We start from the raw sequence: 17,526 nt of genomic DNA, 5'->3' as shown, positions 1-17,526 counted from the left end.
ATTGGAAAAAGGTTTACAATTGCCATTAGACTAGAATTTATTTTTGAAAATTCATACCGCCTAAACTATCCGTGATACCTATAAACAGTATCGGACATTTTTTTTACATAAAATTGGCTATACTTTACGAAAGAATAGTAGTGGCATTGAAAAATCCTTCAAAATCCTAACTTTGGATTTTTCAAAGTGTATCTCTTCCTACAATTTTCAATATTTTTGGCTAAAATTTGCAGACACTGTTTACTGTTCCGTACAATCGACCATTTCAGATTTTTGATATCTTGTTTCGAGTCGTAATCGGCCAGGGTCAAATAATTTTTGTCCCGCAGTGAGCTTTAGGCATGTTTTTTGGAACATGAAACAGCATTCAGAAAAAAAATTGACCAGCCATCTGCAATCTATAGTTATGCTAGCTACTCTAGCCGATGGATCCCCCCCCCCCTCCTCCTTAAGTGTATTTTAAACTTGTTTTGCATAAATTTTTCTTCAAAAATATGTAAAATTAACAAAGATATGAGCCTTGACTTAAGGACTGATAAAAAAAATTTGTCTCCAACGTGGCATTGAAATGGTGAAGGGCTTTGAAGGCTTGGTGAAGGGTTATCTTAGAATATAAAACAAATTTTCGTAATTATCTATACAAATGTAGCTATGGTTATGCGTGACCGTTTTTTTTTTTCTTTACTATTCAATTATTTCCAAAATGCTAACGGCTTCAATAAAAAAAGAGCCTTGAAAATAAGACATTTTTTAATCCATCGCCATTATGTAAAAAAAAAAAAAAAGAAAAAAAAAACTGTCACGCATGATAGCTCAACATGTATACAGATATTGATAAAATTTTGTTTTTTATTTTTAGATTGTTATTCGGCCTTCCCCCTTAATTTTAGAAAAATAAGTGCTGACGAAAGCAATTACGCAGAATATTCAATATAGTCGTAAAATTAAAATACATCATACAACAACTAATTTCCAAACTAGCATTGACTGGATTATAGTCATTTTACACAAATAAAAGTTATGTGCATGTAATCTGCTGTTATAAATTCTCTAATATATTATACAATTATCGATAACAATTGATCTAAGACAAAATAAAACAAGTCCAGTTATAACTTTTTGGCGATAACACACGAAAAAATTCATAAGCAATATCGATTAGTGAAAAATTTCTCACATGACTCATTTTACCCATATATTACATTTGCTGCTATTATTGAGATACGTGTCAATGAATAAATTATAATTCTGCAACAAACAAAAAGTGCCAAAAATTCACAATATATGCGCAAAAAGATGAGAACTTTAGGCCATATCGTGAAACGCGTCCAAATTATTGAAACCTTTGAGCGTTTAATAACAAAATGAATCTATAACAGTGGCGTTGTTTACTTTGTATAAATAAATAAAATTGTTTCATTTACTATCTCATTTCCTACCTTCTCACGTTTTTGGAGTATTCTGTGGTGTTCTATGGGTAACCTGCAAGGGAACAGAAAAAAGATCCTCCCATGGTGGCTGGATTGAATTTATAACAGTTTCAACAGCGCCTGAGGATACAAACTCAATGGTCCACGTTTCTTCTGTACCAGCTACCTCATCCAAATAACTCAGAGTCAATGAAGTGCCATTGTGTTCCTAGCAATTTGAAGTGTTACAATCTCATGATTATCATGTATTATAAAATAATGAAACATAAAGTATTACATGTGAATGCCAACGAATAAAATTTTATTGGTGTAAGTAATGTACTAACCACTTCAATGAGATTGCTCATTGCCTGTTCAGTTTTTATTACAGGTTTTTCCGAACTTTGGGGTATCAGCCACTGCATATTGTCCTCCATTACCAACAATGCGGACATCGTCACTAGCAATCCAGCAACTTTAATTATTGTAGTTTGATTTTCATGTTTGATTGTACAGCGAGAAAATAAAGCAAGCAATCGAATTGCATCACCATCCTGATGACTCTTGGAAAATTTGAGGAGATCGTGTAATCGAGAAGTGCAATGTTCGGGAACTGAGTATTCGACTTCACAGCTACCCGGCAATGATAAGTCTGTGAATCAAAGATATTTATCTAAGTCATTATTGACTAATAGCTTTAAAATTCTACTTAGATGTTTCTTGCGCTCGTTTTAATTAAAAAATATTTTGAATACAAGTTATTACTGTAAAAGCCGATTGGCTTTATGTTACTTAGCATTTAAGGAGTTCAATAAAAGACTTGGTACCGGTGAGATATGATAGGAAGTTTGACGTCCTTTGAAAATCTTGAAGAATACACACTAGGGTTGTATTCGACGATACCTCTTCAAGTGTACCAGGTTGATAAAAATCAACTAGAATTCCCTGTTTATAAGGTAATGGAGCAAATGTCCGAAGTCTATCCATCGTCCAGCTACATTCTTTTTGTAGCCATTTCTGAGGATCTTCTCTGTTGGTGATGACAAAAAATACATTTAGATTTACACTCACTAAATAGAATAAAACGTAACAGATTTAGAGTGTTGATTATTGTTTACGTCTTTTTATTTTCTAGCAAAATGCCGTTTTCCACGCGTCAAATTTGCCATGAGATACAAAGCCGTGGTTAAACTTACCCTTCAGGTCCAATAATCTTCAAGAGGTAAACTTTAGAAGTAGATAAAATAAGACATCCTGGAATCGTTCTAGCCATATCTTTTGTCAATATATCTGCCTGCAGATGAAAGCAAAAAAAATTAGTGAAAAATGTCTATAAATTCAATAACTTTACGAATTTATGAACGACTTCATTACTCACTTTAAGAAGAAGAACGAGGTCTTCTTTTGGGTGTTCGAAAACGTGCAGAATAATGTGAAGCTTTACTCTGTGATCAATGCTGCTGTAATCTGTATATGAGTACTGGATACTACTGCCGACAAATGCTGAATCCGTCTCAGACATGGGTGATGATAATTTACTTGGTCCAATTTTCATACTGGATAACAGTCCTGAATTCAAAATAAAATAACACCCATAATCATATTTACCAAGTTCAATAGTTTTCATTGAACCGCTTTTGCATTTTTAACATAGTTTCATTATTTATTTATGACACTACAGTGTTAACTGGTTTTATCGAACACATTGGGATACACTACTTTGCACATACTCTTAGTAATTCGTATTCAAGTTTATTTACCCCCAAGAATAGAACTCAGATTGGTAACAGGTTGGGGAGTTGCATCTTTTTCGTCAACCATCATATCTGTTCCATTTCCATTCAATGGGTTTATAATCAATTTAGTGTTAGACTCTGCAGGCTTTAGCCGTTTATTCTCATATGTAGTGCACACACTATCGGTTAAGGAACCTATTAGGAGGCATGAGGACATCAGAGGGTAGATTATTAATTAATCCATCAAAATGCAATATTCCAATTTTTTAATTAATCCATTCAACGATATTCGAATAGTACTGACCAGAAGAACTGCTTTCTGTCAAGCCTGCGGGTAGAAGATTCACATCTGGGATTGTTAACAAAGAAGGAACTACTGCAATTCGCCTTTCTTCTGACGACCTTTTCCTACTCGGCGTTGAGGTTGATCTAAGGTAAATTTGAAATATCAGGTTCATATTTTCTTATTCAAGTTTTGAAGGTGCCAGATAAAATAAGAATACTTTAAGGCTGTAACTAATAAAAGTTACATCTCACGTTTGATGTACAATGTGGGATAGCACAGGATGTAATTCAAAAAATTATTGAAAATAATTTACTGTGGATATAAATCTCAGTACTAACTCCTCGATACTCACATTGAGTTTTCTTCCAATACTTCAATACTACTCTGACTCGGATTGCTCAAGATTTCAATATCACTTTCATATTTCTTTGTCACTGTTCCAACTGACGGGGTCGATTCTCTTGAGTCATCTAAACTAGTTGCTGAACCTGTGTTGAGAAAAATAAACTGCTTATATTTTCTATTACGCAATAATTATCGACATTCACAGGTCAATAGTAAATGTAACACAATTTTTTACATCCCCCACAAAATTCTAATTATTCTGTGTAATTTTTATGAAAAAATCTCATCTGCTCTTATGCCTTACAGAAAAAATTCTGTTTATAGCTAGGGTAGAACAGTATTGCATAATATATGTAACTAAATATCAAGAATAATAAAAATACTATTACTTCAAGGTGTTCAATACAATTGTCCATCTGTAATACAGGGTGAGGAAAAAGTATGGAAACCCCTAAAATAATCGCAGGGTTTGGTAAAAAAAAAAATTACCAAGGTTAAATCTTAGATAATTTTCAACAAGAGATTCAATGGTGACCTTTGATTTGACCTTAAACCTCATCTTCAAGATCATTTTGAGATCAATTTCAGAATCGGAAAGAGCGTGAAATTTTTCGAGCAAATATGTGTTAAGGTCTAGAGTCAACGTGACTTCTACAGGTCAAATACAAGTCAAAAGTAAGCTTTGTAACAATAAAGCTGTTAATTTTGAAAATCCACATATCACGCAAAAATGTTCCCAAAAAAGTTGTCAGGGTTGGTCAGGACGATCTGATTAGTTTTTGAAAGTTGATCTTGAAGTCAAATTTCAAGGCTCACTATTTTTTAATAAAAGTTTTGATTTCCATGGCCAGCATTATTCTTTTGGCACAACACAGCAACAACGACATGGACGTCGAAAGATTCTGTTCCCCTTGAGGTATTTTTTGAAGTGAGTTCCCCTTGCCTCTTGCTTTTGCGTACGTTTTACAATGGGATTGGTTATTGTCAAAAAGTTTATGGAGAATAATTCGAGCATCTATTGTGAATTGATTCATCTATTGCGACGCTCTACAAAAACAGCCAAAAGTGAGAGCCAAGGAAAACTCACTCCAAAAAACACCTCAAAGGGAACAGAATCCTTTTACGTTTATGTCATTGTTGCTGCGTTACATTTATAGAAGGATGCTGGTCATAAACCTTGAAGTATGACTTCAAGATGAACTTTCAACAGCTAATCTGATCGTTTTGACCAAACCTGGCGACTTTTGTGTGAAACATTTTGCATGATGTGCGGATGCTCAAAATTATCCACGTTATTGTGGGCCAAGCATACTTTTGACCTTTATTTGACCCGTAGAAGTCACTTTGACCATTTGTTCCATTTAAGAAATTAAATTTGATTTCAAAATGGCCTTGAAGATGAGGTTCAAGGTCAGATCAAAAGTCACCACTGAATACCTTGTTAAAAATTACCTAAGGTTTAGTTTTGGTAATTTTTTTTTTACCGCACCTGCAAGATTTATAAAGGCTTCCATATGCCTTCCTTACCCTGTATAAAAGTCAACCTGTAATGTAAAAAATTTCTGTAACGTCAATCACTTGACAGACAGATTATAATGTTATTCTACACAGTAAGCATTATTTGAACGCTGTTGTGAATTTAGCAATAAAATTATACGGATTACATAAGCATGCAAATTATAGCACAGAATAGGGTAAACACAGAGCAGAGAAAGTTTCTGTTTGAATAGAATTGACTACATAGAGCATTTTGTTAATATCTTAGGAATCCATGCTTTGAACCAATGTTAACAATACACCAAAAAAGTGGTTAACTACTGAAATTAAATTACTGTTATTACATTTAGACCAAATAATTTTCTGACATTGATTGATGTGAACAGTGTTTGACAAACTAATTGTTAAATAATATTGTACAAAAATAAACCTGAGCATTAAAATTAACGAAACTCAATTTTAATTGTGGTCTATTTGAATATTTAAACTGTAATTATCAGTTTAATATATCAATTAATCATATTATATTTAATGGTAGTAAGGAAGAGTTGCAATATTAAAAAAATCAATTTTCTGTTTAATATGTATATTGGGGCGTTTGAAAAAAAAAAAAAAATTCGATCTTTCAACGGGCCACACCTGAAATAGTTAGTTTAGGTAGAAACAAAAATTCTAGCGAAAGATAGGCATTGTCGGTTGAGTGGAAGATCGGGCGCATTTGATTATGCATTTTTTTTTTCCTTTTTATCAAATTTTTGATGGATAATTGTTAGTAAAAATTTTTTTGTGCTTAGAGCGGCCGGTGGATCAGTTTATGTCTTGAACGAGATGCTCCCGGAATTTTAAATCTTAAGTTGATATTTAATAGGGACGTCTAACGAATTTTCTAATTATTATTATTTAATTAAAACATTTTACGAAATATTAGGCAATTAACTCTTAATATCATTAATAATTGAACCTAATTACTTCCTAATTATATTGTAATGGGAAATGTGTAAATATTGAATAAAAAATTGAAATCCGAGTAAAAAAATGGTTTTTGTTATCTATCATAAATTCGATAAAAAAGGGAAAAAACATTAAAAATCAAATGCGCCCGATCTTTCGCTCAACCGACAATGCCAATCTTTTGCGAGAATTTTTGTTTTTACCTAAACTAACTATTTCAGGTGTGGCCCGTTGGAAAATCAGAAATTTTTTTTTTTGAAACACCCTAATGTATATACAAATACCCTATTTTTTTGGATCAGTTTTGACTTTATGGATAAAAGATATTATGAAGATTGTAGAAATAGTAACAGATTTTATAAAAGTATGCTTCCCATAGATACTAAATAATTCCGATACAAATGCGTATTTTTTGCAGATGTCAGATATAAGTTGACTACATACAAAGCAAAGAAGGAAAGAAAATGTGGAAAAATCCGAGGATCCAAGGAAAGTATAACATATGCGGTAGGAATGATTTGGATGACAAAAGTCTACAAATGCGTAAGATTATGAAATATTTCAACGGTGGCTTTCTTAAAAATTTTCCAAACACCACACTTTTCAATCTGATGGAAAATTTAGCTTTCACATTTATGGTTCTAGTAATTTGAAATTTTGCCATTACTTTCCACTATCAATCCTCTAGTAAATGAATCATAAAAATCCATATACTTGCAATAATATTCTGCTTTAGAACTGTATTATTGATAATTAGAAGTGGTTAATAATTACCCGAACCATATTTGGAATGTATAACAAATTTTTATGCTACCTCTAGTATTGGTGATTCTGCCCAGAGAAGCGTCAACACGAAATACTTTTACAGAATTTCTCTTTCCTCGTAGCAATAGATTTGTGTATCAAGAAATTATGGAAAAGAAGCTAGTCTTCTTGGCAGTAAATATCAAGTGAAAAACAAAGAATCAGTTGCCCTTTGCCCCCTAATGTGTATTTGGAAAAAATGCAGCGTATAATCATATTATCTGGTGTAAACATGAATCAAATGCGTGGATATATAAAAATTAACAAGAGGATAAAAATAAAATAAATGCAGTTTACGTGCATTTATTCCATTTATTTAGGGATAATTCAATTTTCAGTATAAAATAAATATAACTTCAATCAATAGGAACGGGTTTTAGGAATTTCTGTAGTTTGAATGTATCGTGGCATAAATATCTAAATCTTAAAATCGTGCCATCGTTTCATTCGTGATGTTATTCATACACATGTTTGTAGGTATAAAACATCGACAGACGAACAAGTTTAAAATGGAAAAGTCCAAAAGTGAAGGGCAGGAGGGTGAAATTTAATATTCATTATTATGATTAGGTAGAGCTTACACTGCACTTGGACTTTGGCTTGGGTGTGGAAGTCGGGGTACACCATAGAACTGAGAACAATTTGCATGTCACTTTCCATGGCACCTGCACCAGGGATTAGTAAGTTATATTATGTACTACAAATTAAAAGCACTAACAGTTTAGGAAGGCAAATAAGAGTTTAGGAAAAGTTTATTCTGAATGAACTTCGTAAAAGATGTCAACTTAACTGTGGATTATTTTTTGTATAGTATTGCTATGAGTATATAAAAATCCAAAGATAACGTTACAAAAAGTTCAGCTAATGCCTATGTAAATCTGACCACACCATATTTAAAAATTGCAAACCAATACTGATTGTGAGAAATGCAAATTATAATAAGCAAGATATTTAAATTCGCAATTTGTGCAAATCTGCTAGAGACAAAGTTAATTGGTTATAAAATTTTTGTATATACAAAGACCTGTCTACCTTAAATCAAAGCATATCAATTCATGTATAAAAGACTCACCAATACTCGAATGAGATTCTGAATGTTGCAGCCCTATATCTCTTGGCGGTTCTAGTGAGTGTTCCTGCGATAATTCATTGCAATCTTTTCCTTTAACAGCAGCACTCTTATCTACTTCAGGAGTCAGAATTTCATCCTCTTGAATGACTAAACTGCTTCCACATGTAGGGCACTTTGGTCCTTTCAAATCTGATTTAAATCATAACTTAGCAGAGTTGTTTAAGCACATTTTACTACTTTAAAAACATCAAATTAATCTATTTGATACATTAACAGTTAGAGTTTTGAAAAGTGATTTCATGAGCAATCGGAAGATGATCAATTACACATGAACTCACCTGATATAAAAACTGAAGCCAATGCTGTGCGATCTACATCCTGCGAGAAATGAGTCGAGCACTTCATGCATTTGAAAATTTTCAATGCTATTTGTTGTGCATTCATTATTTCACCAACAGTAGCTACCAATTGCTACAAGTATAATTCAAAATACACAATTATTATTATATATATCAACACAAAGGATTGCTTTATGTTTAACATTATCGGTACATGTGTAAATTGTACCTTAGCATCATTAGGTTCCATGAAATAAGTCCTATTTTGTCGATCTCTTTTAGATGTGTCAAAAATAATATCTACAGTTGTTACTTCCCCTCTACCCATTACACAAGAGAGAACCATGTTGGTTGCCCAGCGACATTTTACCCTGCCAGTCATTTCATCTCTTTCCTTTATATCACTGTAATATCGAGAAGAGTTGAAATTAATCAAGTTAAATAAACAATTGATTGAAGATAATTCGACCAATTTATAGGATGATTAACATACTCAGGTGTGACTACCAAAAATAACCGTTCCGTTTCATCTGTGGTCTTCTTTTTCTGCACTACATATAAATCGCCTTTCTCTAAACACAGAACAATACAGATAGTTAATCAATACTCGTTCTGAATCAAAATCAAGTATGAGTACTTTTATTACCTCAATACCTCACTGCTTGTGTCACAAGTGCATTTTATGTCGGATCATGCATATGTAGAATGAGAAAATGACTCACCTTCGTCGCGTTCATATGCAGGCTCCTGTTGAGAATGCGTAACTGTGGGTACAGCGACAATTTCATTCACAAGTAAATCATTACTGTCAAAAGTTTCTTTGTATTTCTCATCTTCGGCACCAATAGAGTCAGTGTCATCTTCGTCTGTTTGCTTAAATTTTTCTTCTATCAAGGGCTCAGGGGTGAGTTTTAAAATTACGCTCGAATTATCCAACTTTTTAGAAGGTGAGTCGTTTGCTGGTATATCGACTGGTGTGTTTGCAGAGTTTTCAGCTTGCTTGTAAGACAGTAGGGGACCAGAGGCACGTTCCAATCCCATGATGTCTTGAACAAATGTTCCCGCCTGCTCATGCAGCCAATCATTTTCACCATATTTTTCACGCAGTGCCTCGACTTGTTTTTTTATGTCCAAGTGCTCTGTCGATGCTTCTGTTTCGCAAAGTGTTACACGATTATTATCATAATTTAGAAAGGGATGAATACATGTTTATATAATTTGCAAATGCCTTTACCTATGTTGGAAATTAAACTGGAATCCAACTTGACATCTTCCTTATTATGATCAATATCTGTAATGACAGCCTCTTTTACGTTCTTCTTTTTTCGAGATTTTGGACGCTCGTCTATCGTTACATCTAAACGTTGGCTCTGAGTCAGAGATTCATTGAATATTATTGTCTCGGAAGAAGTTGATGTAACATCGGATCTTATAGAATTCGTTAATGAGGCTAAATCGTCACCAGATACAGAGCGTGTAGGTCTGATTGAGTACAAACGATTTTCAGTGACAACTTGCTTTTCAGCTTTGGAGAGTGGTACTTGATCCAGTATAAACTAGAACAAAAATAAAAAATTACTGTCATACTTTTATAGTGTAAATTTTAAATTCATATCCAGACATTGACATGATGAAAATTGTGTGCATTGTTTACAAATTAACCGGTTGACTGGCACGCCATTTTTCACTACTCATGCTCACACTAGCAAAGTGAAAAAATGAAGCGAATCACATAATACTTGAAATATAGGGATGTTTCGAGTCACTCAATCGTTTTTGAGAGTTTTTAATACGATTTTTAAATTTTCCCATTTCATCAGAAAACGTTTTTAAATTTTTCAATCGGAGCAATTGCAGCAGATACTCTAATTTTGTCTACTACTCTCCAAAAATTGGGGACAGGGGTGAAATCTTAAATTTATTCAATACCTTCGAAATTTCAATTTCTCCTCTATCGTATTCAAATATTTTGTACTGATGGTTTTTTGTGCATTTAATTTTATCGCAGTAATTATTTTTTTATCTATCATTCCTAAAAATTAAAAAATATTATTAGGAGTTGATTTTAATAAATCTGATTGAGTAGTTGAATAGAGTATACCAAAAACAGTTATACATAAATTTTCGTCCAAATAGATTAAAATTTGAGAAAGTTATTCAAGTTTGTACACTTATGATACAATACCAGGATTGGCACAGTTTTTTTTTCTACATACATGATACAATACCAGTCAACCGGTTCCCGAAACGCATACTATTTTTGATATTGGAAAAAATGAAATCTTCAGAGAAGTGTTTTCCAATCATTTTCTGCATTCGATTAATATTTTGCATTCTAAGAACATTAATGTTGGTACCTTTATTATACCAATTAGCATTTAATATAATTTTGTGCATCCAAATATTAGGGAAGTTGAAACATGTGGAGACAAAGAATATTCAAAGTATAATTAGTTCAACAAAGGATTGAGCAGACAGGCGTTATAAAGTACATGTTAAACTGTGTTCTAGATCAAAGGGTTCAAACATGACAAATAATAATGAAAAATCTTATATCATACCTTACTATCTGCCACGCTTGGATGCAAATGTTTGATAGAAAATATTCTGTGTCTTGGATGAAAAGCAAGAGGATTTCCTTCCAAAGAAACCCACAAAAGTACCGACATATTTTCTAAGGGCCACAATACCGAGTGATCCGTCAAGCAGTTATACGACAAATCAAGCTCGGAGAGAGATTCCAATCCCTTGAGTCCTAAAGAAATGTGATCAATAAATTACTCATATGAATATCAGCAGAGTAAATATTTCCCCATAAAATCTGAGGTTTCTCCAAATTGCTTGCTCACCGCTAATATTCTCTATGTAGTTATTTTTCAACACGAGGACTTGCAAGCTGTGAAACACAGGCTTACTAAATTCTGGTACTGATTCTAATTTATTATATCCCAAGTTGATGTTTCTCAAATTTGGTAAACATTCTATTTCCTTTGCCGATGTTATTAAATTATGGCTTAAGTTCAATGTTTGTAACCATGGCGCTAGCTCCAGAGACTTGTCTATTCTGGCCAATGCATTGTAAGGTAATGTCAGAGATTTTAAGGATCCCCATATGAAATCTGCACTTGCATCTCCGCCACAGGCAGCTATATAGGAAGACACAAAAAATGCATAAGTAATATTCAATTGATTTTGGTTTCTTAGTTACAACTGCCAGTAAGAGGTGTACAAAAGATTAATTTTTTCAAACATACCTAGCAGTCTTCCGACCGAACCAACTCCTCTGCCACCGGCACATACAACGTTTTCTAACTGACCTCTGACCCCTTGTAATCCTCGGACAGATTCAATGCAAACTTTTTGTAGTTCAAGGTATTTCAAGTGTCTAAATTTTGTTATATCGACATTTGTTTTGCGATCACTGAGTCTGTGGGTAATTTTCAAGCTGATTGTTTTCTGAACAAAATCATGGAGAAACTTGAGGTCTCTGAATATATCAATCTTTGAGCTATTGCATACTTGAAAGGAGGATTCCAAGTCTTCATTCTCCTCAACAATTAAAGTAAACGCTTCGTTTAAATTGCTCAAAAGCGAGGTTGACAAGGACAATTTGCTTGTTGCACTCAAGACTTTGTCACCATTCTGTCGCAAGAGTCTTGCCAGCTCTATTATTTCTTGCCTACCAGGCATATCCCGAGGATTGTATGAAGCTGCAGACATTTTTTTACCTGCGTTGCTCGAGTCGTTCAATTGTGCTTTCGTAACCTCGACGAACAGGTTATGTTTTTAAAAATATCATTATCTTCAGAGGTGGAAAGTAACTGCTGCTACAGAGATAACATCCGTCAATCATTACGGGTTAATATCGAAGACAAACCATCAAATATGCTATCATACTTGGAAACAAAAAATTACTTTCACCAAATGTCACAACAATAACAATGTAGTCTTTTTCACTTTTGTTATGTAATTCCATAACCTCAAACAACTAATCGTTGCAAAAAGGCAGACGTGTCAGGTAATTCCATCGTCGTTTGCAGGTCCTATGTAACTCCTTTCTTCCGTTATCCCTAACGAAGTATTATTACCATTCCACAAAACTTAACACCCCTCCGCACGCCGCGAACCGCTCAAGGGTCACACGCCATGCGCATTCTTAGGTGCGCGTTGAACCTGTTTCTTCTTTCTTTTAATCTTCTAGACCCTATGCATGAATTTTGGATGCGTTCCAAAATTAGCGGGCATCGCTGAAAACTCCCTAGGACAGAGACAGGATTACTCATGGACTCGGCAGTGCAAGAGATATGAAAGATTGGATTGTTGACAGCAATATCGGAATGCACCCTTTATAGAGGTCATTTAACAGTTTTAAATTGACCGCCGTTGTGACGTCACTGGCGGAATTATGGGTTTATTCATCAGATGTTGAAAAATTAGTGTGCGAAAAATCCAAGAGAGGGCAGCAGTGTATACCTTAGCAGCTAGCAGCTGATCCAATTGGCATGTGGCATCACGTTTCTGTCTGGGCGACTGGTGACATGTCACCTGACTGACGTCTGTGTACGAATTTCCCGGCGGGAACTGCGATCCATGACTAGCAGGCTATGTTTATACTTACATATTTGATGATATTTGTGATATTATTTTACGTTAAAACTATCGGATTGAATGACATTGACGAGAGTGATGACGGCGATCCTGGATGGGGTTTATTTGTCTCAGTTTCACAAGGATATGACGAGTATCCAAGCTACAACATTGGGCATTGGACCCAGCAGCTACATCTCCAACATTGTGCGTTCGTTGAAATTGGTGAAGAATTTTGCGCCGTATGTATTAATTCTCACATACTTTACTCCGATTGTCCGTAATTCAGTCTTCCATCATCTGGTAGAACCATTTTCAAATCTTTACCTTAATCTCACCAACATTTCTCTTTCAGTTATTCGTCGAACTTCGGAGCATTCCAGTGGAGTCAAAAGTCTCTGACAGTTCTGAAGTCGGCGAGTTTTTTCTTGGCATATGTAAGTGCGCCACTGTTCGTTCTTGGATTCTGTGTTCTGATCAGCTGATGCGACGGAGAAAATCAGACTGTGTTTTCACGGAAGCTATACCATCGGCCAATACCAGCGCACGCGTTCACAGAAGATTATGCGACGTAACACTGCTTACTAGATATGCCAAACCCTGCAATTGCTCCATACCAATGGCCAATCAACAACTTTATCGGACTGAAGGTTCTTGCTGTTTTAATTCATTACGATTCACTTAGATGTTCATACTTTTCATGAAATAGAATAATGGACAAGTTCCTTCAACAACAAATTGAGGCTGTGTTTATCAGAATTCAACTTTGCTATATTCATAAATGGAAACGTTTCACAGATCCCAATGTTCAGATTACTCTATTTTGTAAATCTTAAGAAACTAGTGTAACATAATTGTATTATTAGAGATTTTGATTGGGAAGGTTCAGTATATCAAAAGCTTTCTGTAAAAAAGTTTTATGGGTAACTGCAATAGATGCTTGTTCCGGAATAGACGTATCCTAGATTTCAGAGTTCATAATTTTACAGCAAAATGCAAAGAATATTTCAACTTATTCTGGCAAACGTACAAAAAATGCAATTTGAACAAATCATACGTTTTTATACTGTTTCTGAAGTTACGATATTTACGAAGAATCGAAAATATATAAAAACAGTTACATAAATGGCTTAATGTAAAGTACTGCAAGAATCAAAACAAAATCTCAACAATGTGCAATTTCAAAAATAATTTAATTTACAGATAATTGCTTTCAGCATTTTCGTGATAACAAAACTGATTTAATTCAATGACTTATGTTGTAATGTACAATAGCTGATTACTTTACATCGTTTTAATGTAGGGTTTCCAACTTGTTTCCGTACACCCCTACCAGAATCTCTGTGTTCACCACGAGGAGTTTGCGGAGTGGCTCAATGTTATGCCACGACAATTAGAGGAATTCATTCTCCACAATGCGATCCAGAATGTCATGAAAAACAGCCGGTACTGTTTTTCACTTGATTAAAAAAAAATTTTGATTCCAAGTGAATCTTGTGTAGACGGTTTTTTTTTCCACTTATTCCATACGTACATCCTCCTAGCGCAAGTTGTATTTACTTCTTACCATTGGACTTTAAGTTGGGCAATGATTACTTATTAGTTTTGCGAAGAGTTTGGCCCATGGACCTCGATCCCTCCTGAAATAACGTCTGTTTGGTCCCATTGGTCTGCTCCAATTTGTGAAAATAGGGACGGTAGAATTTTCTCAACAGCAACCGCGATATGCCGTAATCAGCTCACGTAATTACGAGATTCATACAAATTGGTTGTACAATTGATAAAAATGTTTACCAATGAAATTATTGTAATTTCTAATATTACAGAGGTAAACCAGCCATTGACTGTATCGGTCCAGGTTCATTTTGGTACGTCTGTTATATAGTATTTTTGAATAGTAAAATATTATTTTATTAAATTGTGTTGCTGATGATATCAAATTTTATTCCCCTTAGCTGCCCAGCGGACACCAAGAGGTGTACTTGCATTGTTCGGAATGAAGATGGCATCTTGAAAGCTACTCGCATAATTGAATTTGCACCTTGTCTAATTAATCTGAAAAAAGACAGTGCTAGGTCTTCTAGTAAAGCTCATTCACGACGCCAAAAAAATCACAAATCAAGATATGAATCCGATCACTTGTATCAGGAAAGACTGGGGCGTAAGTAATTCTCATTATTCTGAGCTAATGACCTTAATTATTATCAATTTTAATTATTTCATTGCACTATTACTGAACCTACAAAATCAGATGATATGAGGTTTTCTGATATTAAAACTGAATTTTCTCCTGAGACTTTGCGAAATAGAATTTTGATACATTGCAACAAAATGCGATAGTTACTCGGGTTGCATTAGTCAAGACGATCACTATTTCTATTTGAATCCTAGGTGAAGTACATGTTTCTGATCCTTGACTCATCTTTGCTTCAGAACGTATTAGATATCTGTCTGATATCGAAGCTGAGAATCCCGGAAGCCCTTTGCGTAGGCGTTTGATGTTTTCGAGCTACAATTATTTGGAAGAACACAGTTCAACTCCAGACACAGATGCAGAGCTTGGACCTCCAGAAATTAAACTTGTTGCTGAAAGTGATAACGATAATGTTGATAATGGCGACAATGACGATACTAAAAATAATAGCGAAAGTGACGATAATTACGAAATTGCCGACAATGACGATAATGACGACAATGACGATGATGACGACAATGACGATAATGACGACAATGACGATAATGACGATAATGACGATAGTGACGATAATGACGATTATACCGACAATGCCGATAATTCCGATACTGGCGATGACAATGAAGACAATTATCAAGAAGACGAGACCAACGACCCAAACGAGGATGATGATGGTGAATTGAACGAAAATGAGGATGATGATTCAGATGACACGGAGTCTCAGGAGTTTGGGGACTATGGTTAGTATGAGAGTCGTAATAATTTTTAGATCTTGTGTGAATTTGGTGTGGATCAACTGTCGACTGCAGCACGGCGAGCTCATAATCTACGTATGAGGAAGACTCACTTCAGAGGGAGCAACATAAGCCCACTGAGGTTTGTGCAAAGTAACCTCTGCGAAGTGTGGTGTACTTTCTAAAAGAGAATATAAACCACCTGCAGGGAATCCTGCAGGATAGTATGAAGCGGAAGAGGACTCAACTGGTCTGGAAGTAGCACTACAGTATTCTAATTATGGTGAGCAAACACTGTGATAATTTTTGCTGATTATACTCTCTTCACTAAACCAGAAAATTGAAGTATGTAGTAAAATTTATGATATACTCAACTTTCAGTCTATTGATTGGTTTTTCAACTTTGTAATTACCGATATATACAGTAATTGAAATTGGTATAAGCTGTAAATTACATTGAGTTTTCTCTTTGAACAGTTAATTATGAATTTGAAGAAATTGAAGTACTAGAAAGTTAATGTTGTGAAGAAAGTTTAAATTTTTTCTCATTGGTGTGCGAAGAGAAACCCTGAACTTGAGTAGTATATTGGGTACAGTATTTTACAGATACAAAATGAACAAGCTGGATGTGGGATAAACGGATCAAGAACAGTGTGAGCCACGCAGAAAATTTGAGTTTCAAGAATAATTGGAACAAACCTTGCATAGTATTGCATATTGTACATAGATAAAGAGAATTCGTGACCTTACCTATATCACTATATATACATGTGTACTTACGCCATGTGCATAAATTAATTGCAGTATTTCATTCAATTTAGATAACATACCATCGATATCTATTCATAATTTCGTTCAAACATTCGCATGAGCCCAATATAAAACAGTTTTGTACAGCCAGTTGTAACCAAATGAACAAATTGTCTTTATTGAATTCAATTTTCGTCCATTACTGTTGAATAAAATTTGGGTTCAATCTTTGTAGGATGATAATATGTGGGATTCATATTGGGACTCATCACATGTTGGATGTAGCTTGGTAGTGTGGCACCCAATGCAAGTAATTAAGTGATCATTTGAGCTAAATAATGGAAATATCAAGGCACAGTAAACTTTATGAGAGTTATTAGACTCCTATTCTGTTACTTTGGGTTATTATACTGTAATAATTAGTTCAAAAAGTAATTTTTACAACCAAATCTACCTGTTTATAACCAAATCGAGAAAAACAAGGCCACTTCCCATATATTAGATCCTAATATATACTGATGTTAAAAGTCTGTGAAGACTAATCAAAGTGTTAAACTAATAATCGGAAGAAATTTTATCCCGCTGAATTGGGGTTCTAAAAATACTGATGTAGTGTATTTTTTATGATTTTTCAGACGATGAGGAAGATGAAGGTCATGGTGACGGTGATTACAATTTGGAGATTTCAAGCGTAGCGGTAACTGGACGAATTTTACCACCCTGTTTGTATTATTTTCTGTTAACTTATATCTGTGTTGCTCCAGTTTACTTAATCTGAGTTATGCAGCTTACTTTGTACATAATAAACACATTAAGTGTAAGC

The 17,526-nt window shown here is 34.3% G+C and overlaps 2 protein-coding genes across 4 annotated transcripts; one reads left to right on the top strand and one right to left on the bottom strand.

The window, feature by feature from the left end:
• Positions 1 to 886: 886 nt before the first annotated feature.
• On the bottom strand, positions 887 to 12,533 carry LOC124407213 (serine/threonine-protein kinase 11-interacting protein). Of its 3 annotated transcripts, XM_046883107.1 has the most exons (18): positions 11,693 to 12,533; positions 11,288 to 11,584; positions 11,000 to 11,193; positions 9,673 to 9,994; positions 9,161 to 9,589; positions 8,932 to 9,010; positions 8,668 to 8,842; positions 8,439 to 8,571; positions 8,101 to 8,289; positions 7,610 to 7,693; positions 3,784 to 3,919; positions 3,450 to 3,574; positions 3,170 to 3,340; positions 2,788 to 2,978; positions 2,606 to 2,703; positions 2,237 to 2,439; positions 1,757 to 2,061; positions 887 to 1,638 (listed from the first exon to the last, which is right to left on the bottom strand). In XM_046883107.1, the coding sequence occupies exons 1-18, from the start codon at positions 12,156 to 12,158 to the stop codon at positions 1,444 to 1,446; spliced, it is 3,792 nt and encodes a 1,263-aa protein (XP_046739063.1). In that variant the 5' UTR covers positions 12,159 to 12,533; the 3' UTR covers positions 887 to 1,443. The 3 variants fall into 3 exon arrangements, with proteins under 3 accessions (XP_046739063.1, XP_046739065.1, XP_046739064.1); XM_046883109.1 differs by lacking the exon at positions 3,170 to 3,340; XM_046883108.1 differs by lacking the exon at positions 7,610 to 7,693.
• Positions 12,534 to 12,919: 386 nt separating this feature from the next.
• On the top strand, positions 12,920 to 17,526 carry LOC124407214. Its single transcript, XM_046883111.1, has 8 exons — positions 12,920 to 13,267; positions 13,381 to 13,675; positions 14,329 to 14,471; positions 14,629 to 14,768; positions 14,852 to 14,893; positions 14,981 to 15,186; positions 15,459 to 15,959; positions 17,327 to 17,526. The coding sequence occupies exons 1-8, from the start codon at positions 13,043 to 13,045 to the stop codon at positions 17,479 to 17,481; spliced, it is 1,707 nt and encodes a 568-aa protein (XP_046739067.1). The 5' UTR covers positions 12,920 to 13,042; the 3' UTR covers positions 17,482 to 17,526.

The sequence above is a fragment of the Diprion similis genome, chromosome 6 (assembly GCF_021155765.1).
Source record: "Diprion similis isolate iyDipSimi1 chromosome 6, iyDipSimi1.1, whole genome shotgun sequence".
NCBI classification, from domain to species: domain Eukaryota; kingdom Metazoa; phylum Arthropoda; class Insecta; order Hymenoptera; family Diprionidae; genus Diprion; species Diprion similis.
This window is presented reverse-complemented; position numbering and strand designations above follow the sequence as displayed.

Excerpts from the sequence above, each read along its gene's own strand:
- LOC124407213 (XM_046883107.1), bottom strand. The coding sequence starts at position 12,158 with ATGTCTGCAGCTTCATACAATCCTCGGGATATGCCTGGTAGGCAAGAA. Across the intron at positions 9,011-9,160 it reads TGCATATGAACGCGACGAAG|AGAAAGGCGATTTATATGTA; the intron begins GTGAGTCATTTT and ends TTCTGTGTTTAG. Across the intron at positions 2,062-2,236 it reads CTTCCTATCATATCTCACCG|ACTTATCATTGCCGGGTAGC; the intron begins GTACCAAGTCTT and ends TTTGATTCACAG.
- LOC124407214 (XM_046883111.1), top strand. The coding sequence starts at position 13,043 with ATGTTTATACTTACATATTTGATGATATTTGTGATATTATTTTACGTT. Across the intron at positions 13,268-13,380 it reads TTGGTGAAGAATTTTGCGCC|TTATTCGTCGAACTTCGGAG; the intron begins GTATGTATTAAT and ends TTTCTCTTTCAG. Across the intron at positions 13,676-14,328 it reads ACAACTTTATCGGACTGAAG|GGTTTCCAACTTGTTTCCGT; the intron begins GTTCTTGCTGTT and ends GTTTTAATGTAG.